A 24,680-nucleotide genomic window follows, 5' to 3' on the forward strand; every position below is an offset into this window, starting at 1 on the left:
TGCACGATGACAATATCTACAAGATGACAACAGCAGGTGAATAATGTCTTATAACGACACACGGCGTTTTTGACCCAAAAAACAACCATCCTCTTTTTATATTTTTATTTTGTAGAATCGGGAGTTCTACCCTTATAAAAGTAAGAGTAGAACTCGCGATTAATTATTAAAATCTTCGTTTCCATATGTGTTTCTGTAAATCTACTAGTGTCCTTCTATGCGGCTTTAACATACACAAATAACACAAAAATATGAACCGTAACATATATATGTAGGTATATATGTATATATATATTTATATAACTTAGAATGGCAAACAAGCTGATGGCCCAGCTAATGGAATGTGGCCATCGCCTATAGACATGAGCAGTACCATGGATATAACAGAGTATACTGTTTCGCCCATGATACCCCCATGCGTTGCCATTCCTGAGGACTCAGGTGTTATTCCTCTGTACCCAGTAAATTCACGCCATATCCCACCCTTCAAACCGAAACACAGCAATGCAAACACAACTGCTTCACGGTTGAAACACGAATGGGACAGAGGTACCCAAGCGACTTTTGTACGCGAGATAAATAAAACCGTTTAAAAATAAAAATGTTATTTCAGGTTTTATTTTTTTATAGCTATGTCTTGTCCTAGCTGGATTCAAAACCTTGATAAATAACTAGCCTCCTATAGAACTAGTAACACGAAAAAAAAAAAATCAAATCCTGATAGTGCAGGATCTTTGAGTTACAAGCTTCTCGAGTTTTGTACTTATTTCTATGGTCTTAAGGTTGCCACGCAGATATTTTTAATTTCCGTTATTTTCATGTTTGAAAATGTTTTTAAACTATTGTAAGGAATTTCAAATAAGAATAAATTCATCTTACTGTCTTATCTTACTATTATTAAAAAAGTGAAAGTTTATATGGATGTATGTTTGTTACTCTAAAAAACTTCTGATTTCCATAGAATTAAAATTAAAAAAATCATATCTCTGAACTTGATAAGATTTGATCGTCGGGAGTTGTACTCTTACTTTTGTAATGATCTATGCTACAAAATAAAAATATAAAAAGAGGTTGTTTTTTGGGTAAAAAAAAAAAAAACACTCTGTGCGTCGCCTATAGACATGAGCAGTACCATGCAGTAGCATTTTTTTAAAGTTATTGAAAGTAATAAATGTATGCTATAAATGACGTTAAATAAAATGAATGGTGTATGGGAGCGCAGTTGGGTAAGTGGTGTTTATCGCAAAATTGTTTAGTGCCAACCTTAGAACTGCTTTTTTTTGACGGTATAAAATATATAGTTACAATATTCGATATTTAAGTTAAATACCTAGTAGTAGTAGTAGTAAAAAAAAAAAAACGATATCATCAAGTCTAATTCTTAACATTGATTAATATCTGAATGAGTTAAAAGGGTTTTTTCATTGACTTTGGACATAAATGGAGCGCGACTCGTTCATTTAAGGTTTTAAATTCCAAATAGGGTTTCTGATCACAAATTAATCACTGATATATTTCCGGTCTTCGTCATCATCATATCAGCCATAAACTGTCCACTGCTGACCATAAGCCTCCTCCATAAGAAGGGTTTTGTTAGTAGTCGCCATGCTATGTAGGCAAATTGACAACTGCAGTTAGATTTTCAGCGACGTTTTAAGAGGGACGCTGCTGTCCATCTCTCGACTATTAAGTTTCTTTAGTTGCCTCTTATGATATCCATAGGAAAGGAAAGGATGGCCCTTTTTATGCCAGGACCGCACAGTATTTCCAGTTTTAATTCTTTTAAGTTTTTTGTTATTGGTAATATGTAAATTTAAAATAATTACACAATCCTTGAATTGTTGTTACAATTTCTTTATTATGATGGAATATAGATTATGTGAAATGTACAAAAATACAGTAGATACGAGAAGATAGATATACATTTATTGGAGACATTAAATACTACTTTATGCTTATGTATTATTAACACAATAAAGTATTAAAAAGTTTAAATTATAATTCATTCAAAGACTTTAATGTTTCCTTTTTGATAACTGCACCTATTATATTTTTAATGCTTTCGCCTGTATAATTATCATTATTTTCAAAATGTATAGAAATAGAATGGAAAGTGTCATTCATAATATTTTTTAATTTATCTTTAACATCATTACTTGTCTTATCAAATGTTTGTGTATTTAATACTTCCTGTTTTTTATTAATATCAGTTAATTCTTGATTTTTACATAGTACTTCTTTCCTTAAATCTTCCATTTCCTGCAAAATTTCATTTTTACTTAATCTTTCTCTTTCAATCTTTTCTTCTAACTCTTTTATATCAAATTCTAACTGTGAAATTTTATTGGTTTTTACCAAGTTTATTTCTTCAAGATTTGCTAGTTTACTTTTTAATAAATTAATTTCATCTTCATATTGTTGTTTTAAGTTATCTGATGCAGTATTTTCATGTTTGACTAATGTGTTTGAATTTTCAATTCCTTTAGATTTTATTAATTCCTCATATACTTTTATTTTATTCTCATATTCAGTTAACAATTTCTGTAGTATTTCATTCTGAAAGCTTGTGTTAGCTGAATTAACATCTTTGTGTTCTAAATCAGTTATTTTTCTGAATACTTGATCTACTTTATCAGTCACTCTGTTCAAATTGATTCTGAGTTCACTATTACTTATTCTTTGTTCAGATATAAACAAATTCATATCATTTGAATTATTAGTAGGGCTGGTAATTATACTAGTTTGTGTAACAGGAACTAATTGTCCACATACATGGGTATAAAGAGGGTTTTTTTCTATAGATTGATCCGTCTTTGATAATGGTATTCTATGAGCTTCCAAAAAAGAATTACTTTCAATTAAATTTTTTTCTGAATTGTTTCTGCGAACAATATTTTTGGATAGTTTATGTCTTGTCGTCTTGGGATGATTATAAGCATCATTGGTGTCTGATGAGTCACTAGTTTTTAGTGCAGTTAGTGTACTTGGTGGCAATATTGACTGTCCTACAGTTGCCATTCTATTTAAAATTGACAATTTTGTCTTTCTATTCACTGAAGAATCTGTGTCACTTTCTTTTTCTGTCTGATTAGACACTTTTGATGGAGTATCCATAATATTTTTAATTTTATCAGGTTCAGGTGGCCCTTTTTCAGTATCAGAAGAGTATTTTATAATGGTATTAAAATTTTTTAGTATATCAATTATTTTCTTAATTTCATCTTCTTTACCATAAATAGTCCAATATTTATGTTGATTGTCATAATATGAAAGGTATAGGTTGTCCTTCACCATAACTTCCAATGTTGGTGAAACAGTAACACAAGATAAAGTTGTTTTATTTGAATCATATAATATAATATTATGTTGTTCAGATTTTATGACTTTTAAAATAGCAAGGCCAATTTTTCCTCTAGGAGAGTAAACATTATTAAACCTGAAAAATGTAAAGAAAAAAATGGGTTATTTTAAAATGTAACATTTATATACATGTATATATGCAATTTATTAAGAGGTTGAATCATAAATTTTAAATTTCCATTAAAACTTCTGCAGATGAGAGAGAAACAACAACAAGTAATTTTTAATACTTGTATTTCAGAGTCTCCATCTTGATCAAGATGATATATCTTATATCCATCTTATTCAATCTAGATGCAAAACAATAAGAGAGTCCTGTATTTAATTGTCTTGATAAATACTAGTATTAATAATCTAACTAGTAATAAAGTAGAAAAGAAGAAGTGGCTAACACACATGAAGTGTATACTACAAAATTTGAGATTACCAGTCTAAATGTTAAAACTATTATTAGGATTAAAAACTAATATATGTATAATTTTCAGTACCAATCTTCTTGATCACTTATTTTTCATTATCATTATGTTAAAAATGATGTGACAATACAGACTGACCAAATTTCTAAAAATTATTGTTTTGGCATCTCATTATGATTTCTAATATTATTTTTTTCTTAAATGTCTCCCATGTATAGACATCAACTAGTTATAATTTTATTATAATTTTACAGATAGTTTAAAATTTAATTGAAATTATTTCTTACCATTCATAACCAAGAAGAGCACAAGCAAAGACACATTCTGTAGATTTTGTTTCTTCTGGCTTTACAGCAAGATTATGTGGCTTAGGGGGTATGTACTTCAAAGTCTCATTTTCTATTTTCTGTTCCTTATGAGAATTCCCGAAAATATTCGCTAATGATGTACTAAAAATAAAATAATATGTAAATATGTTTTATACTTTAATATTGAGTTTGAATTAATTCTTTCAGAGAACATAAAATTTTACTTAGGCGCTGGGGTGAAGTAATCTTCATCTACTTCGTCGGTTTCCAACATAATTAATTTTATAAATTGAAGGATTAAATTAAAAATTCATTTTACAAAAACAATATCTAATAAAATTTATCCATAACAAATCATACGGTAAATTGACAGCAAAATGACAGCCGACAGTGACATATAATATATAAGTATTTTTTTTATAAAGCTGTCCAATTCCATAGTTAAACGACAGTAATCGATTATTAGGTTTTAATAATGTTCAAACAAATTTTATCTAAAATTAATTATTTAATTTTTAATGCATGATAATGTAATGGTAACTTCGCCTGCGCTAATGGTATATGTTGGTGGAGCACTAGTGAGGGACGATAGGTGAGGATAAAAATGCGAGGTCAGTTAGCCAATCATGATGTATATACTTAGAATTCAATACGATATTTTCAAGGAGCGACTACGTGGAGGTTTTACTTGATTAAGTACATTGCTAGCAATGCGACCGGTAGTCAGCACTATTAATAACCCCACTCCTCCCAAAGCAGGTTAGATAGCCGTTAGTTTTTTTTATTCAACTTAGAATGGCAAACAAGCTGACGGCCTACCTGATGGAAAGTGATAACCGTCGCCTATAGACATGAGTAAATTTACGCCATATCCTACTCTTTAAATCAAAACACACCCATGCACATAGCAAAATATCATGGTTGAAACACAAATGGGCAGAGGTACCCAACCAAACGACTTTTGTATAAAGTCTCCCTCTTGTACTAATCTAAGGTTAGTCCATTGTGATGAATACATTTAGAATTCAGTAGGACAGTTTCCATGGGGGACCACGTGGAGGTTGAGCTGACAGTGTATATTACTAGCAATGTGACTGGTAGTTCGCATTATTAACAATCCTACTAAAATTTATTATTTCAGTGCCTAGTGGTAATGCAATTGAAGGATATGAGGGAAGATATGTTTCATACTAGCAATGTACTCTGTCAGGTTAACTTTTATGTGGTTCTTCCTTGAAACCAACGTGGTTAATTTTTAGTGAATTCGCCATCATGAGTCAAATAATCCAATTTTATTTTTCTCACTGGTACTCTGACATTCACTGGTATCTTAATAGTCTAATATTTAGATTTGATAGTTTCGTAAAATTGCTGTTTTATAGACTATTATAAACTAGATCTGAACTCACTAGTTATATGATGCGTTTGTCTATGCTCTGATTGCTCTATCTCTCTACGCATGCATTAATCTGTCATATTTCTTTAATCCAACATCCTTTTTTATTTCTTACAAATTGTGTTCAATCTATTAACTACTTATCAATCAATTTATGCAAATAGGCATTATCTAAGTACATAATTGTGATATTGCGTGACTAATTACTTTGTTCTATTCCAAATAAAAAAATATTATTTCGTCCGTGTTCATCGAGCTGTGATAAAATAATTTATTGTAGAATAAGGGAAGAATGGCTAACACCTTCACATGTATTACTTGTCAGGTGTTGTTTAAAACACCAGAATTACAACGTGAACATTATAAATTGGATTGGCATAGGTATAACCTAAAGCGGAAAGTGGCTTCAATACCACCTGTGTCATTAGAGGAATTTGAACTTCGGTTGAAGGAGCACAAAGAACAGACAGAAAATGCGAACAATGATGAATCCCACTACTGCAAGTGCTGTACAAAGATGTTCAGTACAAAAAATTCATACAACAATCATTTGAACAGCAAGAAACATAAGTTAGCTGAGGAGAGATACGAAAGTGAGGAGCATTCAGATACTGACAGTTTCGTGAAGGTAGAAGCTGGACAGCCATCTAAACAGCCTGGGAAGTTTGTTGTTCTCAATGCTGATGATTCTGGGGATGAAGATATTGAGACAGATTCTGAAATTGAAGAGGTAAAATTAATAGTCTGGATATATATATATGGATGGCTTTTTATATATTTATTGTTATTGCATAATTATTTCATAATACCATTGTTGATATTTTAGAAATAATACAATTATATCTTAAATATAATGGTATAAGTAATAAAAATATAATTTGTGTGCTTATTATTTATTACAGTTAGACTCTGATGAGTGGGAAGAATGTCGTATCAAAGGTAGTGATTCTCTCATAAAGCCACGAGACTGTTTATTCTGCACTCATCACAGCAAAAATATGGTCAAAAATCTTAAGCACATGTTACAGGCACATTCTTTTTTCATTCCTGATGTTGAGTATTGCATTGATGTCAAAGGCCTTCTGTTGTATTTGGGAGAAAAGGTAAATTTATTATTTACATTTTTTGGCTAAGAGAATGGCAAACTGAATCACCGACTATCTGATGGAATGTAGTAACTGTCACCTATAGATATGAATAGCATAGTCATCACATAACATTGTGATGCTTATGGTACTCCTCAGATATTGTCATCTGTGAGGACTAAGATGTTATGTCTCCATACTCTATAATGCTATATTTATATTTAGTTGTATAAAAAAGAAATTATTATTCTATATGCTGCTGTATTTAACTTTGTCTTTATTTTTGGTTTCATCTATTTAGATGGTTCTATTATATTACAATTGATAACCAACTAAAATGCAATTTTACAGCTGAAATTGAATTTCAGTTCTTTAACAGTTTTGGATTTAAAAATATGTATTATTATAAAAAAGTAACAAATCTGGGTATTATTTTGATTATTAATTTAATATTATACCACTGAAATCAGAGAGAAAGGAGTGCTAATAATGGAGATGAATACCATAAATTACAGAATTTGAGGGTAACAGATTAATTAATTAAAGTTATATGTATTTGTCCATACATTTTGGTATTCTAACACTGGAGGTTTTAGTTTTATAAATTTAAAACCATATCTGATTTTTTTAAAAGCATCTGCAGACATAGTAGATACATCAATAGGGTTCTCTACATTGCTTTAGAAACAGTCCTGATAAAGAATATATGATAGTTTTCTGTTTGTTAATGTATTATTTCTATTGGATTTCCTCTTGTTCAAGGCTGCTTTTTGTTGCTATTTCTTTTGTAATTAATTAAAAAAGGTAGCAAAAAGTTATTGACATTGATTAATTATTTTAATTGAGTTATAAAAAAACAATGAATCCAGGTCATCAAGCTTTGACTACATAAATGTATAAATTTAATTAATTATAAAAATCAATTATTTATTACATATTTTAATTTCGCCAGTATTTTGTTTTGTAGATTTCACAAGGCTATATGTGTCTATGGTGCAATGATACTGGCAAAACTTTCTACTCAATGGAGGCTGCAAGAGCACACATGATTGATAAAGGACACTGTAAAATGTTGCATGAAGGACTGGCATTGGCTGAGTATGCTGATTATTATGATTATAGGTATGAAAAATATATTCCAGTTTGTTGGTATTGTTGCCTGGATATAAGTAAGACTAATGTAGTGGTTGTTTTTATATTTTTATGTACAGGAAGCATGATTTACCATCTCTACACTTGTGAATGGCATGATACATATGACATCCTTAATTGCTCTCTATTGGGCAGTAATCAAATTTTGTTTTCTATATTTATAGAAATTAGGATAATTTTTATTCACCATGGTTAAAATTAGTAGGTCTTTTAAAATGATGATTGAACTTTAAGTTATAAGGCTGGATATATGATATAAAATAGTCACAACAAAATAATAAAATCTGCTACTAAATATGAAGTCTTATTAGGTATTTAATTTTTTCAATTAGGTGTAACTTTCGAATAGTGGTGCCAATTTTTGGACACCTTAAGTGTTCATTCCTCATTCATGTCTATTGCAGATGGAGCTATAATATATATTGTTATTATATCACCAAAATATTTGGACATTAGCAAGATATATTATGCAGAGGTGCAAAAATATATATCTGCAGTTTGTGGCAGCTTGCTATAATATAATGTATAGTTCTATCTGTGATAAGCTGCAAAATTTAGATATGAGTAGGAAATAGGACACTGTGTCTAAAAAAATTTTAATACTTATTTAAACGATGTGTTATTTTCAGTTCCTCTTATCCTGACAATGATAAGAATGATGAAAATATGGATATTGATGAAGAGGTAGATGGACCTGTTACTCTAGAAGGTGATGACTTTCAGCTGGTGCTGCCCTCGGGTGTAGTTGTTGGTCATCGTTCCCTCATGAAGTAAGTATTTATTAGTTTTTACTACTTAGTTATTATGAATAATTAAAAAAAAATGATCACAACTTTGATATCTGATGGGGTAGTTAAAGGCATTAGTTAAATTATGCCATTTTATTGAATTTAACAATTGAATAAGGCAATACTGAATACTTTAACTAAATTTACGTTACCAAGAGGAATTGCACACTTCTTAAAGTCGATAAGAAATAAATCTTTCCTGCTTGTTTATTGTTTTAATGTACAATTGAAGAAACAATATGTATGTGTAATGAATGCAAATAATTAAAGTACCATATATTTCCTAGAATACTTATAATAGGCCATTATTTAATAGTATTTTTATAATTGCAGATATTATAAACAAAATCTCACTAGCAACAGTCAGGCTTTAGTGAAGAAATCTGATCGAAAATTGCATAGACTTCTGGGAGTCTACCGAGCATTGGGCTGGGCGCCCAAAGAACAGGAATTAGCAGCTAGGTAATTATATATCAATGAATTTTTACTAGTCATATTTGTTATGAGTATTAAGGTCCATGCAGGCAAAGTAGTAATAATGCACTTACCATAGTATAGGCTCTTTAGAAAAAGAAACAAGCTTAAGGTTTTTTTAGAGTACTTACCTCAGAATGAAAAACGGAACCCTTAAAGGATCATTTCGTTGTCCGTCTGTCAAGACCTTTTTTTCTGAGGGATGTATGGAAGTATCAAATTGATATTTATATCAAATATACACTAAGCCTGTATTTCCTTAAAGTTGTAAAAATCACACTTCTAAATTAACACAGTCCAAAGATATGACTGTTTATACAGGTATATGGGTACATTTTGACATTTGCAAGGGAATCAAAACCAATAGGATACTTCCTGTTGACTTAATATTTTAACTTCTTACTTATTTAATTAATATAGTACAGCACAAGTAATGGGACAAATCCGAAAATCGTTAATTTGTAGTTATATCAAAACAAAGTTTTTTCAATTATAATTTGTATGGAACCCTCGGTGCTCGAGTCCGACTTGCGATTGGCAGATTTTTTATATCATAATGGCAGCAAACAACCTTATAGTTAATGTGATGGTAGCAGTTATCATAGTCTAACAGAACAATATCGTGTGATTGCCTGTGGTTGGGTTAATCAATAGGTGAAGATACTTAAATCACTGGCGTACCTTCAGGCATTCTGGAGCAATCTTTGTTGGTTGGAGTATTTTACTGTCACACAATAACAAAATGAGAAACTGTCTGTAAATATATAAGTACTCAGTAGTTTTAGCATATATATTATTCGTAAATGCAAATCCACAACCTTATATTAAAATTGTTTTTCTACAGGAAAGCAAGAGATATTCACTTCATGAAACGTGTACAGTCAAAATGGCAGATGAAACTTTCATTAAAAAGTAACAAGTTCCAGAAACATTATCGACCCCAAGTAAACTTTTAAATGTAATAGCTACATTAATAGCGAAAATTTCCTGGTATACATATTTACGTAAAGGATTTCTTAGTTGTTATTAGTCAAATCATAAAACTGTTTAAAATAATCTTGTTGTATATGGGTAACTAGGATCGTGTCTAGGGTTGGAGTTGTTTTCTTTAATAGTATAATTTTGTCAAATACATCTGTACTTACTGGTCCATAGCAAAAAGTTCACGTGTACTCTAAATCAATTTAAAATTAATTACATTAGAAAGCAATTGCGGCCTTATTACAACCCTTTTAGTCATTTGTCATTGACGATTTGTTATTAATAATGATTTACACGAAGATGAATATATTCATTTTTCAGATCCTAATTTTAAATAATTCGCCACTTCTTGTCATATTCATATTTTTGGGCATATGAATATTTAATAATTTTTATTTACGAATATATTCAGTTATACTAATTTGACAAGACGAGTTGTGACGAATAATGTTAAAATTTTTTTATTCACATATAACGTTCTTATTAAATATTTACGATTCGTCAATGTGAGAATGTAGCCTTAGTAATTGTGCTGTTTTTCTCACTTGATACACCAATTTCTGCACTATTATATGTAACTGGTATAGAGTAGTCCAAACTTGATGTTGTGGCGTAAGTGGTTTGAATGTGTTTATAAATAAAATAATGTAGAAGAAACGGATAAATAGTAACAATCAGTATATACATATATAAGTAACAGTGTCGGTTATTGTCATCAAAGGAATCGTCAGCCTACTTTACGTTCCTGGTACATAATATAAAAATATATTTTCTCGTTATTTCTTATGCGTACAGTAGCGTAAATGTATTTTATAGTGAAACCTTATGAGCCCTCAGATCTCTAATGTTATGAAAGGTGTTTTTATGGAAGATACAAACTTCAAGTTTGGGCAATTATTGGCATTTTAAACAAAACTTTGCTTGATATTCATTTTGATAGTTCTAATTGAAATACACCTATTATTTAGTAGAGGAACTGCAGCATATTTGGAATACTAGTTTGATTTTTGAGAATAAATTGAAAGAGGAACGGGATCGGTAGGTAAAAAATACATTTAATTATTGTCAAAGTATTAAACTTTAATAATGAGAACAATCAAATATAACAAAAACCAAAATCTTTATAAAAATGCCTATGCAACTAGAAAACTCCAAAAACTATATATGACTTAGAGTGCAGGTAATTTGGAATATAGTATTCCAAAATACATTCACATTTTTTCTTTCTTTATTGCTTACACTTTTTCTTAGAAACTAATAGATTTCTTATCTTTGTAACAGTTTTATTAATCTTTAGTTCTCTAGATAATCAATCTTTTTCAATAATCAGTCACAATAAACACTGATCAGTGTTTAGTTTGAAGTTATAGTTTACTATTCTTAGTTACTCTTGCAGTAATCACATATATACACACCGGATTCATAATCATCACAAGCACCATGAACCCACAATTCGCACATTCAATACTGTACCCCATTCTTCACCCCTTTTATCCTCCCTATATTTTCCGTTACAGAAATATACTCAGCGTCTTCGTCGGTAGGGACTGCAATCTCATCTCTCTTGCTACATCGTCGGAAGAGTCTGTGTTATTTTCAGATATAGCCCTAGGATTCGGATTTGATGAATCACTCTCTGTCATATTTCTTTTCCTTGTCTATTTTGCTATCTTTTTCTTGCTCTTTTCCTTAATATTTTCTCTTTGTTTTGTTTTCTTTATCATACTTTTTAAATTGTGCATTCTCAAGATCTTTTTTTATAAGAAGAACTTGAAATTACTGCCGATCTTGCTGGCTTACCGCCTCTAATGCTAGTATTCTTTTTTATTACTACTTATAAAATATGCATAAAATTTGGAATATTCCAAATTATGTTCACTCTCGGTATTCCAAATTAACAACACATCAACCTTACCTAAAAATCCATGTCACATTTTTAATTTTAGAAATATTCACCAAACCATTGTAACATCTTAAACTAACAAGGTCAACTAGCTGTTTAAATAATTATAATAAAGATTTAAAGTATTACAGTAAAGATTACAAAGGATTGCATTCTTACCGAAAAAGTTTTCAAAACAAGTGTCTCGTTTCTTTGGGGCTGGTAGCTGGAATGTCCAAATGGTGTCCTGATTTTAACTATCTATGGCTTCGTATATCGAATGGCGTTATGTTTACTTCAAAAAAACACAGATAGCGTTTATATTGATTCAGATATGGAAGTATTCCAAATTACCTGCAGTATTCCAAATATGCTGCACTTCCTCTATATTACTTTTCTCGAATGTATGCATTGTCGTATGAAATATTTTTATTTTGGTGCTGTGGAATATACAATGAATATCGTAAATAGTGATATGTAAATATAATTATTTCTTACATTGATAAAAACGCTTGTATAATACAACAAAGTCAACATGTTTAATAGTAAGGATCTCCTAATTATTCAGATTATTATTATATCTACTATGTGATTCTATGTACACTATTAAATATGTAATATCTAGAAATTATAGCTACATACAGTAATGAAATGTGAAAAAAGTGAAAAGAAAATAAAAAAGAAATAAAAATCGTAAAACTGAAACATTGTTATTATTTGTACTCTTTATTTTTTTTGCCTTTTCACATAAGTATATCTTTTACCCTCCATAGTTCCATTTATATTGGTAGGCTGTCCCCATGTCCATGGTATTTTTATTGGTTTTCTGTCAATTTTGAGGCTTATCCTGTACAAAGCGAATGTGTTTATCTTTCCATGAAAATAGTGCGAGATTATTTTGGACAATCCCTCGTTAACAACGTATTTCGGTTCCACATCTGGTACTCTGTCTATATATTTCATAATGATTCTTTTAATCTCTTCATCTGTATTTTCTTTCTTCGATTCCAAAGCATTTGTAATAGTTATTGTTAATAGAATCTGCAATTTTTTTAATTTGAAATTTAGTATATCTAACATAGTCATAAAAATATCACGTCTAATGTCTAAACTTATATTTTCTATTGTGATTTTTAGTAAGGGATACTATATATATATATATATATATATATATATATATATATATATATATATATATATATATATATATATACAAAGATAATACACTAAGGGATGTACTTATATAACATTTGATATCTATTTCGCGACGAAATTAAATATTTTTTTGCAAAGGTCTACATGCAATAAAAAGACCCATGTTTGTTTGAAAAACATTTTTTAATTCCAGTTTTAAGTTTTAGTGATAGAATATCTCTTTAAAGACACGACAATTTTACGATGTATGCTAGTATTTGCAGATTTTAACGTTATTGCTACCGACAGATAGGTACTATATTGTATATACCTACATAAACATTAATATAGTAAATCTTACCAATATTCGAAACATTTTCCCATAACTTGAAAACATCGAAGCGTGTGCAAAATCTCATAAACATTTTTAATCAATGACTTTATGATCACGTCATGGTTATTTACTTATTGTTAGATAGGTCTCTTTCCTTTGTTATTAAAATGTATGTTTATGTAAACAACTAACTTCGTGTAATATCATAGTTCTTTCTATTGTATCTGATGATTTAATTTTGTTATGAAAGGTAAATCGAAAATGACGTATTGCAAACTTAGAGGAAAGAGGAATTAATGTGTATTTTTCGATCAAATAATTATTGGTTTTATACAAACTAAAACAAAATATTAGCTGAAACTGAGCTGAGTAAAAGGCTTTTATAAATAAAAAATAATTTGTTCACGACTCTAATCTCTGATGGGGTAGTCATGGGCATTTTATCGGAATAACCTGTGTGTCTGTTGGATTTGAACTCACTTGTGATCTTACGAGTCGGAAAACATCAATAGACTATGCCCCTCTCAAAGTACTTAAGGTAGCTAATTGATTTGTAAATATATTGTAAGTGACATTCCAAATAGCAATAATGATTAATGCCACAAAATGTGAAATGATTAACTCAATAGTGTTTTGTTATATATTACTAAATATGCTGCCGGCTCTTTCATATTATTAATACAAAAATTCAGTAAAATATAATTTAAATTGTTTATATTGTTTAATTTAATATTAAATACTTATATCTATTAAGTTGTTAAATTATAGTAACGATAATAGGCATCAGAATTTCAATAATGTCTCTTTTATATTTATGTTGATATTCATTATATAGAATTTCTTATATTCTACTCTATCTTATAAGCATTTAAAGACTAATATATTTTAATCTTAGATAAACAATACTAACTAGGTAGTTGCCCGATTTAGAGAGTGAGATCCTATATTTAATAGTAAAAAAATGCAAAAGTTTGTTCAAATTATTGTACTTTTTGACTTTTTTATATTTAATATTAAGTATTGGAAAATATTGAATGCAATCGAAATGGCAAATCGTAACTACATCGAGTAGTCGTCAAATGGACGTCATTTTACCTCATATTCGGCGTCTATTCGATGTGATTTCAATTTAATCGCAATGTTAAAAATGACTTTGCTGTTCAATTTGTTGAGGCGTTATTTTACGATGTCACATTTGACTTAATAATTTAGTTTACATCTTTTATCTAGTTTATATTGTTAATCAAAAATCTTAATTTTGTTTTGCTTTCGATAAGTAGTCCTCTTCATGGTGTGTTTGTATAGGTAAGTCCAGTATTCCTCTAGGCGCTGTGCCTTTTCTTGAGAATCCTAAACCGGCTCGCAAGACCGCGAGACCTGCTTCAATAGTACGTTTTCGGTCCGAATCGTTACCAAGAGCTGGGTTTATTTCTACTAGGTCTATAGCTCGTAGTCGGCCCGTCGAGTAAATAATCTCCATCAGATTGATCGCCTCACGGAGTGTGAGACCGCCTCGAACTGCAAACAGTAAGTAATGTATATGAAAATTATTACAATGAATTTTTTTTTATATAATAATTGGAGATGTACATTTGGGTGCTACATCAAATGGTAATAAGAATTAGAGACAATTTATAAATAGCTTCATGAGCAGAATCAACTCACGAATTAACTAAACCTTATTCACTGTTTATCCTGCTGTGTTGGCTTAAAAGCTACTTTTCACGTATCTCTTGATACAACAAGATAGTATGTTGAAGAATACATTTAACAAAGTATAGACATTAGACATTACTCTAAGAACAAGAAATTTTTGGCATAACGGTAGAAAGAGAATAAATGTTATAAAAATCAAAGATTTCGTGTTCTTAGATAAAAATGCTATGAGCGTATGCATTATGGCATAGTAATAGAAGACGTCATTGAGCAAACAAATAAGTCACCTCCATATTCGTAACGTATAATAGTGACTTAGCTATTCCATTTGAATGGATAACGTAAAAATAATACTTTTGACGTGGCAAATAAGTACAGACCTTGACAAATAAAACTGTATGTAGAATAAGACAAAAAAATATTTCCAATCTCGCTCACACTTCTTTGTTTCATCTATAATGGTTTCTCTTCTATTACTGTTATTGCGTGTTATATTTATTAGAATTGTTGGTATTATCCTAAATCTATGACCTACGTTCTACACTGTGTAGATATTTGTGTTATTCGTTTTTGTGCAACTAAATGTGTTTTTAAATAATTTTACCGCATTTTCCGTCTATATTCATTGAGTAATTGTATAATATTTCTGATGCGAACATATTGTCCTTGTTGCAAACAAATATAGCTTATTTGCCGATAATGTGATGTTTTTTTTTACATGGATAATAATGGAATAGTAACACCGCCTGCTCTAATAGCATATGTCGTGATGAATACACCTGGAATCCAGGACGATGGTGTCTACGGGGGACCACAAGGATGTCGACCTGATAGGGATTGTTAACAATGGGGTTGGTAATTCGCATAACTAACAATCCATTCACCCCGATAGTATGATGTTACGTTCATGGCACTAGTCATGTCTATAGGATTATATTATATGCTATAGGTGACGGTTACCACTTTCTATCTGGTGGACTATTTGCTTGTTTACCATTTTAAGTTGCATAAAAAACAGATATTAAAATTACGTAATTCTAAACATTAATTTTGATCCATAAAATTTATACCTGGAGTACCGGTGCTTGGTGCTTCTAATGCATCGAGTGAATCTATGTCAAAGCTTACATGGATCGGCTTATTCAAGCAAGGGTCCAAAGTTTGCAGTATGTGATTGATGGAATTTTTTATACCAAACCTGAAAGAAATTATATTATTATGTATTTAAATATATTCATATAACTGTATCTATGAAGTGCAAAACACTTGCAGTATCCACACTTTATAAGTAAATATTTACCTACATAGAATACTTGAAATTGTATGAAAATTGTAAAATATTTAATAAATAATTTTGATTGTAGGTGATAGGGGAAAAAAAAAGAAATTAGCGTTTTGCAATATAATTGTAAGTAGTTTAAACTAATCTAATCTTCCTCCATAGTTTTTTTTTTTATGGGTGAAAATGGTATAGTAACCCCGCCTGCGCTAACGGAATACGCTGGCGGAGCACTAGTGAAGGGTAATAGATGAGAATGAAAACAGGCCAGTTAGCTCATCATGATGAATTCATCAGGAATTAACCATGATAGTTTCCAGGGGGAACCGCGAGGAGGTCGACCTGGTTGGATATATTGCTAGCAATGGGATTCTCAGTCTCCATTACTAACAATCCCTTTCCGCCTCTTCCTCCATAGTTATATTGTTATCTACTTATACTTCTTATATCAAAGTTATAAAGTGAAACTTACTCTTCAATATCTTCCATGGCGAATGTCGGTACATTGTACTTTTCAATAACCAATCTTTCATATTTGTCCACAGATCGAAGACCGACATATCCCAAGTTCTTTATTGAAAATCTGCAATATAGCACAGAATTTCGTGAGATATTTTATATAAGGAATACCTAGATGTATTGTTGAGGCCATGAATAAAATATATAAGTACTTTCAATTAATTTTTTACATTCAATTAATTTTTAACGACAGTTATCGTTTAAAGATTTTTTTTGCTAATTATTTTATGCAAATTTAAAACTACGATTAGCTATTTTAGTCTTTCTGATTATAATTAATTTTTATGATGATATGAATATAATGAATGATAATGGAATGGTAACCTCGCCTGCGCTTGGAAAAGGGATTGTTAGTTATGGAGACTAAAAATCCCATTGTTAGCAATATACCTAACCAGGTCAATCTCCTCGTGGTTCCCCCTGGAAACTATAATGGTTAATTACTTATGAATTCATCATGATGGGCTGACTGGCCTGTTTTCATTCTCATCGATCACCCTTCACCGGTGCTCCGCTAGCGTATCCTGTTAGCGCAGGCGGCGTTACCATTCCATTTTCACCCATCAAAAAAACCTCGCCTGCGCTATTGATATATACTGACGAGGTACTAGTGATGATAGGTGAGAATGAAGTAGGTTAGTTGGCCCATCGTGACGAATTGAGCAGGAAATAAATTAAGACGGTTTCCAGGAGGAACAGCGTGAAGGTCAACCTGATAGAGTATATTGCTAGCAACGAAGTTGCTAATCTCCTTTCTTAATTATCCTTTCTCCTTCCTAATTGTTATATTTATTTTATCTTTTTACAGTAGGTATAGGTATACATAATATGACAACACAAACTATTTTGTATTATTTAAAATACTTTCTAACCGGGTAGTGAAATTAAACTTCACTGAATCTTCTTTAATATTGTTGTCTAAAAAAGTGTTCTTAAAATTTAATAGACTTTCTTAAAAAAAAAAAGAATAAAGTATATTTTTTTTTACAGAAAAAATTAATTGTATGTATTTTTGAATAGCCTTTTTATATATTTTATGTTCGTAATTTAAAAAGCAATTTTACCGAGAAAACGGGATAAGAACGAATGTTTATAAATTGCTCTTTTCAATAAAATTTTTATTACTTTATAATTTTGTTTGAGTGAAAAACTACTAAATAATATAAAATGAAAATCAAAATATTAAACACACAATTTAAAGAAACCAATGAATTTTGGTGAGAAGAACTGAAAATCTTATACACATATATGTTTGGTCAACATGCTCATTAAAAACAAGTACTTACTTGGGAACTTGCCAATCCATCGTTGGTAGGTACGGCCAGTAATCTGATAGCTCTTTTACAAGCAGAGCAACTGGCATCCCGTGCACTGACCCCGATTCGGAAGTTTTATTAGTATTGATGTCGGCATGTGCATCCACCCATATCAAGATCATGTCTTCGTTTACTTTGTAATGACCGTCTACAGTGCCTACGAAATGTTAAATACATAAGTTTTCTCATTGTCATTTAAAGGTTTATTACATTTAGGTACATACTTTATTAAAAATCCATTTTTATGTTAATGGTAGAGTTTCTAATGATTGATAATGGAGTAGTAAATCTACCTATGCTATCAATTTATGCTAGCGGGGTACAATGAGCGCTGTTGAAAGCAGATCAGTTAGCTAATTGTCACAAATTCCACAAAAAACAACTCAATTCCACGACAATTCCCAGGGGAAACGGAGGTGGACCCGATAGGGTATATTGCTAGCAATGACGCTTTTAGACTTTCGTTATTAACAATACCTTTTTTTCTAAAAATGAAAGTAGGTCATTTGACTCATCGTAATGAATTCTTTAGATCAACCTGACAAGGAACCTATTTTTTTTTTATTGGATGAAAATGGTTACCACGCCTGCGCTAATGGGATACGCTGGCGGGGCTCCAGTGAAAGGTGATCGATGAGGATAAAAACAGGCCAGATAGCCCATCATGATGAATTCATCAGGAATTAATCATGACAGTTTCCAGGGAGAACCGCGAGGAGGTCGACCTGGTTGGATATATTGCTAGCAATGGGATTCTTAGTCTCCATTACTAACAATCCCTTTTCCCCTCAGGAACCTATATTTTGAACGTGCGTATATACGACGAGCTATGAAAATGAATAAAGAGAGATATTTGAGTAATAATAAAGATCATTGACAGTTGGGTTACCCTGCCTACCCTCTAAAAAACCTGGTATGAAGACAGTTTATATACCAAATAGTAATCTGTTTCAGAAATAAAAGTATAGTTTTTATTACTGCTCCGAAGAAATAATTTGATTTCTCGGGACATAAAATATGTTATTGGTTTGGATTTATGTTATAATGTCCAAGACGATAACTTTGTTTAAGAACTTTTGTATCTAACAATAATATAACAATAATATTATGGAACCTTTTTTAGCATTAACGATTAATATTTTAATTATAAATATAAGACACTGAGACAATTTGAGAGCACACTGTACAAATGGCATTTAGAAGTGTTATTACTTAATTAAGGACTTGATGGACTAGAAAAAAAATTCTCTTTATAAACACATTCATAATATGATACTTGTTCATTAGTATTTGAAAAATTTTACTATAAATACTAAAATTTTACATGCCATTGTTTTGATAAAAGATGCATGTTCATAACATATTATTACTAGCATCTGTATAACGTATTTTTCAACAAATAAATTATTATTACTTGTGAATTACTTACATCTGTATTAACTGTCAAATTTCAAAAAGAAATGTTTATGTTAATTTGGGTACTTTTTAATAATGTTAGATAATCCTGGCCTGGTTCTATAAGAAAAAGTGAAAATCGAATATATTTGTAGATACGTTTGTTTTAGACATGCGAAAAACCGTGACCCTACGACGTACTGTCTCCTTACATATACGAGTATATGCTTCCGGTAGCGTAAATGTATCTACAAAAATATTTGTTTGCACTTGTACCTTGCACCCTAGAAGGACTGAAGAGTCTATAGATTTTATAACTCACCAACTCCGATAGAATGATCTCCACCTATAGTAACGGCTATTCGTCCATCTCGAAGCACTTGTGATACACGTTCAGAGAGTTGCTCGTTGCAGGCCGACACTGTCGGCAGATGTGACATGTTGTTCACCGCAACGGACTGCTTCGAAGATACCGTCTCGATATCGCCATAGTCCACGACGTTGAGACCATCTATCGAATTATATATATATATATATATATATATATATATATATATATATATATATATATATATATCTTATATATTTATTGGAAACTTTACTTGCTATATTTACTTTACTAGATACATATATTTATAAAGAAGGAATATGTTAGATAGTAGCAGGCATAATTGTAGTTTGTTGTAGATTTCGCAAGAAATATGATAGAATTGTGCATAAATTGATTCATCTAATCGAAAGATTGATTATGCATCTATAATAAAAAATAGTAGAAAATTATTGAGAAAGAAAATTAACGCAGTATTACAATATACATTATATACCTACTATATTATGTTTCTATGAAACTTAGAATGGTAAACAAGCAAATCGCTTATCGGATGGAAAGCAGTAACTATCGCCTATAAACGTGAACAGTACCACAGACATCTTAGAATACTTTGTGATAATATACCCATTGTATCTCTTATGCGTTGCTATTCTTGAGGATTATGATGTTATTCCTCCGAACCCTAAAATTTCACTCCTATTCTTTAAGCCGAAATACAGTTATAGCAGTTTTATAGTAGAAATATTATATAGGTATAATCGTTTAAAATATGTTATACAGTATAAATTATATATATTAGACTATTATTTCTTAGCAGAACTATGTGTATTTTTAATTTAATAAAGTATTTAATTAGGAGAAGGAAGACTCAGCACAATGAATTTTAAAGTATATTTGTTTTACATATTTGGCTCCAGCTCCGTTCTATCTTGTTCTCGCCTTGTATGTGGTTATAAATTGTCACATAACATGCAAAGAACTGCGTTAAATTAATTTGGCAGCAAGATAACAGTTGCAAATTAGAGTGTACAAGGCACGCTGCCATGTTGTCCTCTACTTTACTGACATCTTAAACAGAATTTGTTGGGGATTTATTAAAAGAGGAGATTTAGGAATTGAATTCTATGTCTTCAAATGACTTCAGAAAAACTTTTTCGACTGTGTATATTACTCTTATTTATTTTTTTGTAACATATATTACACATTTTGCATCTTTGCAAAAACAAAAAAGCACTGCTTTTTTGTTTTTGTCGGGCAACTAATTATTTTTTTTACTGAATCGATTTTGATGATTTTCTTTATTGCAGATCGTCTTATTCACGATTAAAGGCGGTTTGAGTTTTTGGAAGTGTTGAATTATTTGTTTTTTTAGTCATAATTTATTTTTAATGTATGCACCGAAGCACCAATCGAGGTTGTTATCCAATGCACAGGTACTTAATGCCTATTGGCAATCCCAGTTAGTTCAATTAAATACGTATAAGCACCTAAATAACAAAAATATAACAAACATTTATTTGTATTGATTCGGAATACAACAAGTAGATAATCTAATGACATGCTTTCTAACTGTATTGGATTGACTGGAAGAGATCTCTGTCAGAGATAAATCCACCTTTGCTTACAATATTTATAAATGCACAATACAATATTTATAAATAAGAATATATAGGTATAATCTACATTAATATTATAAAGGTGAAAGAAGAATTTGCGACCTTTTGGGACACATCTACTAAGTACTTTCGTATACTTATATACAATAAATTCTATCATATATATGTATAAATAAATAGTATTTACCTATTTCTTTAAGATGCTCAATAAGACCAGCAGAGCGCATAGCGGCCGGCGCGACGCTCACTCCATATTTCTTTTGGCCTTTCTCAAAAGGCACACCGATGATGCCGACGCCTTTTAGCGGCTCCCATTTCTTGTGGCTCATATTACGCACGAACACTCTGACAAAATTCATTTTTACTCTTATTATAATCACAAGCCACAGACAACACCGTTCTAAGAGATAACGCAAGCATTACTAAAACAAAACAAAGATAGTTATGTGTCTTTAATAATAAGAGGTCAATGGGTCAGGCGCTTACATGATAATTTCGAAATTACGTCATTAACACTAAGTATAGATAATGATTGATTCCAGATATTATTAGACAACAAACAATAAATGGCATGATTAGCTGTAGATACAATTTATTAATTAATCTATATATGGACAATAGCTGAAATATATATAGGTAGGTATATTACGTTTTTTTTTTAAATAAGTGAAAATGGGTAAAGTTTTTTTTGACAATTGTTTTAACTTTATTGATCAGATTGAGTAGGTACGTACTGAATATGGTGCTTTATAACACAAATATAAAATTTTGATAAAATTAAAAATAAAAACAAACTTTGTATTCTACTTAAAGAGATTGTTATGGGTCCGAGTTTTGTAGTCAGGAGGGTTATATTTTTCAAAACACTTCGGTGTAATAGAAATCAGAACAAGGACGTATCTGAAAAGCAACATAAATTGGAACTAATTGCCCTACAACGAATAACTATATACGAGTATAACTAATGAAAAAATAATCTATATAAAGAATTTAATATTATTAATATGTTTTGAAAATAAGAAGGCAATTTCATTGAATTTTTATCATCCGACTATTATAAAACGAGCGTAATATCTTTAAGATGCAGGTAGTTAAATTTATACTTATGAATATTATCTAGATTACGTTTATTCTTTTTTTTTGGAAAAATCTTAACGAATAATCGACTTTAGTAACGATTTACCAGATTCTAAATAGTAACTGATTTACTCAAGTAATTCGAGTAACCATAATTAGACATAAGCTCGTTAATATACGTTACCTACGGTATATTTCATTACCAAGATAATATTGTCATTTTCATAACAATATCAGCGAGCAAGTCAGTTGATTATAATCATGATAACAGTATTTATTAAGTTTTTTCTAATGGAATGGCTGGGTCTACAAATCGTGGTATAATAGAATTTTTAATTGTTATATAATAAAAATTTAAAAGTAAATCTTAATTAGTAATTTATTAAATACTAATTATTAAGATAATATAACAGTAATATATTATATATTTATCGACATTAACATCAGCACTGTTACGAGCGCGGAGTGATTTACTAGAGTCTATAGTGAAATTTAATTGTATTTTCTCAATCCATGGCAAGTACGGTCCAACGACAGTGAATATATTGTATTTAACACCCATAGATTTCAATGTTAGAATTCCACATGGGATTGCCGTTATCGCGGCTAATTCGCTTTCACGCAAAACGGGCGCCCCTTTGCCGAATTCTTGCTCGTTACTCCTTCTATTAGTAGAATATTCAATTCCACAGACGCAATAGTACCACTTAGGATTTGTACAAGGAATTTGATGATATGTTTGAGCTTGCAGCACTAATGTATCTGAATTATCAATTTTTCCGTAGCCTACTGCAGTAAGTGTTGCACTTTTCAATTCAGAAGCAAAATATTTACCAATTTTAGGGCCTTCAAAATAATATATTAGTACCGGACGACTGGATAATACTAAACCTATATTACTGTGCATTCTAGTTATATTATACTGGGAAGATTTGAACTCAAAAACATAACCTCCATGTAATTTTGTAGATGCAATTTCTATTAAATTATTATTGTTGATGTTTTTTCTTAATACGGCCATTCCCATTACGATGTATTTGAGTTTTTTACTTATGCAACTTCCGGATGTGAGAACAGTTTGCTTGTCAATAATAGTGCCTGTGCACATATAATCTTTGGTATTGTTTAATAATCCCACAATGTATGGATGCACTTCTGCCAGTGTTTCTATAGTAAGCCAATCATTTTGGCGACTTACTACTCCTTCTGATCTATAGAAAGTAATTATAACCAAAATAATTCCAAATAAATAAGTATTCCATGAAAGTATCATAGCAAGCTATTAAAGAGAGCATTGTTTGTTTGTAGGGTAATAAAATGCGCTATATATTGGTATATTCCAAAAGAAGAAACACGATAAATTGTAGATATTGTCAATTTCTGTGAATGACATGTGAAATGTCTAATAATGGTGGAAAAAGAGGAAATATGAGGTCGGAATATTGATGCGCTCTTTTGCTTAAAAGAGGTTTTGTGTAATATTTTGTTGATATTTTCCTATTTTTTGACAGCTCTAGGCTGCTCCAAATTTCCTGTAAAACGGTACGTACCTATCTTGTAGTAAGCGTTGTGCATTTCATTTTTTCTATCAAATAGAAATGAGTGTATATTGTTTTAAAAGAACTTAAATTTAATGAAGTTGTGTACAAGTTATTGCAAAAAAACACTTTTGAAATGAAATTAAGAACAAATCGAAACATTTGATTAATAAATTTTTTAGATTAAGCTATAAGCTAGTTCGTTGAACTGGAAATGCTGATCAATTTCTTAACATTTTTATCAAATTTTGTTGAAAAAATCTATTTAATTTTATTGATATTGCCTCTTTAATAATATAAAAGAGGTATCAACTTTAAAAAAAAATGCATGGTTAAAGTTAAACATACAATTGTTAATGTTTGTAACTGGTGAATGTTTAAGTTTGACCATTTAAAAGACCTGAATTATATAATAGTATAAGAATAAAAATTTATTGAATGTACTAAAGTAGTACTTGCTTCAATGACACTTGAGCAGTCGAATTTCTATTGATGGAGCAAAAGTGGGAATATGCATGGATATTCGAATTCGATGGTCCTTCAACGACAACGCTGTAGTACGAGTATGTCCTTTTTTTTTAGATGAGAATAATGCTTACTTGTAGGAATAGGTTAGTCTTAAAATATGTGTATTGTGAGTTGA

General features: G+C 30.4%; 4 protein-coding genes across 5 annotated transcripts; 1 reads left to right on the forward strand and 3 right to left on the reverse strand.

Moving 5' to 3' along the window:
• Positions 1-1,904: 1,904 nt before the first annotated feature.
• Positions 1,905-4,467, reverse strand: LOC113522551 (FK506-binding protein 15). Its single transcript, XM_026908277.3, has 3 exons — positions 4,309-4,467; positions 4,064-4,225; positions 1,905-3,436 (listed from the first exon to the last, which is right to left on the reverse strand). Exons 1-3 carry the CDS (start codon positions 4,356-4,358, stop codon positions 1,996-1,998), a joined length of 1,653 nt encoding a protein of 550 aa, XP_026764078.2. The 5' UTR covers positions 4,359-4,467; the 3' UTR covers positions 1,905-1,995.
• Positions 4,468-5,541: 1,074 nt separating this feature from the next.
• Positions 5,542-12,547, forward strand: LOC113522589 (cytoplasmic 60S subunit biogenesis factor ZNF622). Its single transcript, XM_026908324.3, has 6 exons — positions 5,542-6,210; positions 6,383-6,583; positions 7,533-7,687; positions 8,347-8,487; positions 8,839-8,967; positions 9,824-12,547. The coding sequence occupies exons 1-6, from the start codon at positions 5,773-5,775 to the stop codon at positions 9,933-9,935; spliced, it is 1,176 nt and encodes a 391-aa protein (XP_026764125.2). The 5' UTR covers positions 5,542-5,772; the 3' UTR covers positions 9,936-12,547.
• A 198-nt stretch (positions 12,548-12,745) lies between these two features.
• On the reverse strand, positions 12,746-21,837 carry LOC113510429 (arginase, hepatic). 2 transcript variants are annotated; one of them, XR_008253151.1, is made up of 7 exons: positions 21,610-21,837; positions 19,798-19,986; positions 18,051-18,237; positions 16,718-16,828; positions 16,037-16,164; positions 14,406-14,828; positions 12,746-12,883 (listed from the first exon to the last, which is right to left on the reverse strand). XR_008253151.1 is itself a non-coding variant. In XM_052897770.1 (6 exons), exons 1-6 carry the CDS (start codon positions 21,779-21,781, stop codon positions 14,563-14,565), a joined length of 1,053 nt encoding a protein of 350 aa, XP_052753730.1. In that variant the 5' UTR covers positions 21,782-21,837; the 3' UTR covers positions 14,281-14,562. The 2 variants fall into 2 exon arrangements, 1 of the variants encoding a protein (XP_052753730.1); XM_052897770.1 differs by lacking the exon at positions 12,746-12,883 and having other exon boundaries at positions 14,281-14,828.
• Positions 21,838-22,280: 443 nt separating this feature from the next.
• LOC113514667 (uncharacterized) lies at positions 22,281-23,887 on the reverse strand. Its single transcript, XM_052897734.1, has 2 exons — positions 22,936-23,887; positions 22,281-22,322 (listed from the first exon to the last, which is right to left on the reverse strand). The coding sequence occupies exons 1-2, from the start codon at positions 23,770-23,772 to the stop codon at positions 22,281-22,283; spliced, it is 879 nt and encodes a 292-aa protein (XP_052753694.1). The 5' UTR covers positions 23,773-23,887.
• Positions 23,888-24,680: the final 793 nt, after the last annotated feature.

The sequence above is a fragment of the Galleria mellonella genome, unplaced genomic scaffold, assembly GCF_026898425.1.
Source record: "Galleria mellonella isolate WM207_F2 unplaced genomic scaffold, CSIRO_AGI_GalMel_v1 utg38, whole genome shotgun sequence".
Lineage (NCBI taxonomy): Eukaryota > Metazoa > Arthropoda > Insecta > Lepidoptera > Pyralidae > Galleria > Galleria mellonella.

Excerpts from the sequence above, each read along its gene's own strand:
- LOC113514667 (XM_052897734.1), bottom strand. The coding sequence starts at position 23,772 with ATGATACTTTCATGGAATACTTATTTATTTGGAATTATTTTGGTTATA. Across the intron at positions 22,323-22,935 it reads GTAACAGTGCTGATGTTAAT|ATACGTCCTTGTTCTGATTT; the intron begins GTCGATAAATAT and ends GTTGCTTTTCAG.
- LOC113522551 (XM_026908277.3), bottom strand. The coding sequence starts at position 4,358 with ATGTTGGAAACCGACGAAGTAGATGAAGATTACTTCACCCCAGCGCCT. Across the intron at positions 4,226-4,308 it reads TACTTCACCCCAGCGCCTAA|TACATCATTAGCGAATATTT; the intron begins GTAAAATTTTAT and ends TTTTATTTTTAG. Across the intron at positions 3,437-4,063 it reads GCTCTTCTTGGTTATGAATG|GTTTAATAATGTTTACTCTC; the intron begins GTAAGAAATAAT and ends TACATTTTTCAG.
- LOC113510429 (XM_052897770.1), bottom strand. The coding sequence starts at position 21,781 with ATGAATTTTGTCAGAGTGTTCGTGCGTAATATGAGCCACAAGAAATGG. Across the intron at positions 18,238-19,797 it reads AGATCATTCTATCGGAGTTG|GCACTGTAGACGGTCATTAC; the intron begins GTGAGTTATAAA and ends AACATTTCGTAG. Across the intron at positions 16,165-16,717 it reads GCCATGGAAGATATTGAAGA|GTTTGGTATAAAAAATTCCA; the intron begins GTAAGTTTCACT and ends AATTTCTTTCAG.
- LOC113522589 (XM_026908324.3), top strand. The coding sequence starts at position 5,773 with ATGGCTAACACCTTCACATGTATTACTTGTCAGGTGTTGTTTAAAACA. Across the intron at positions 6,584-7,532 it reads TGTTGTATTTGGGAGAAAAG|ATTTCACAAGGCTATATGTG; the intron begins GTAAATTTATTA and ends TTTGTTTTGTAG. Across the intron at positions 7,688-8,346 it reads GCTGATTATTATGATTATAG|TTCCTCTTATCCTGACAATG; the intron begins GTATGAAAAATA and ends TGTTATTTTCAG.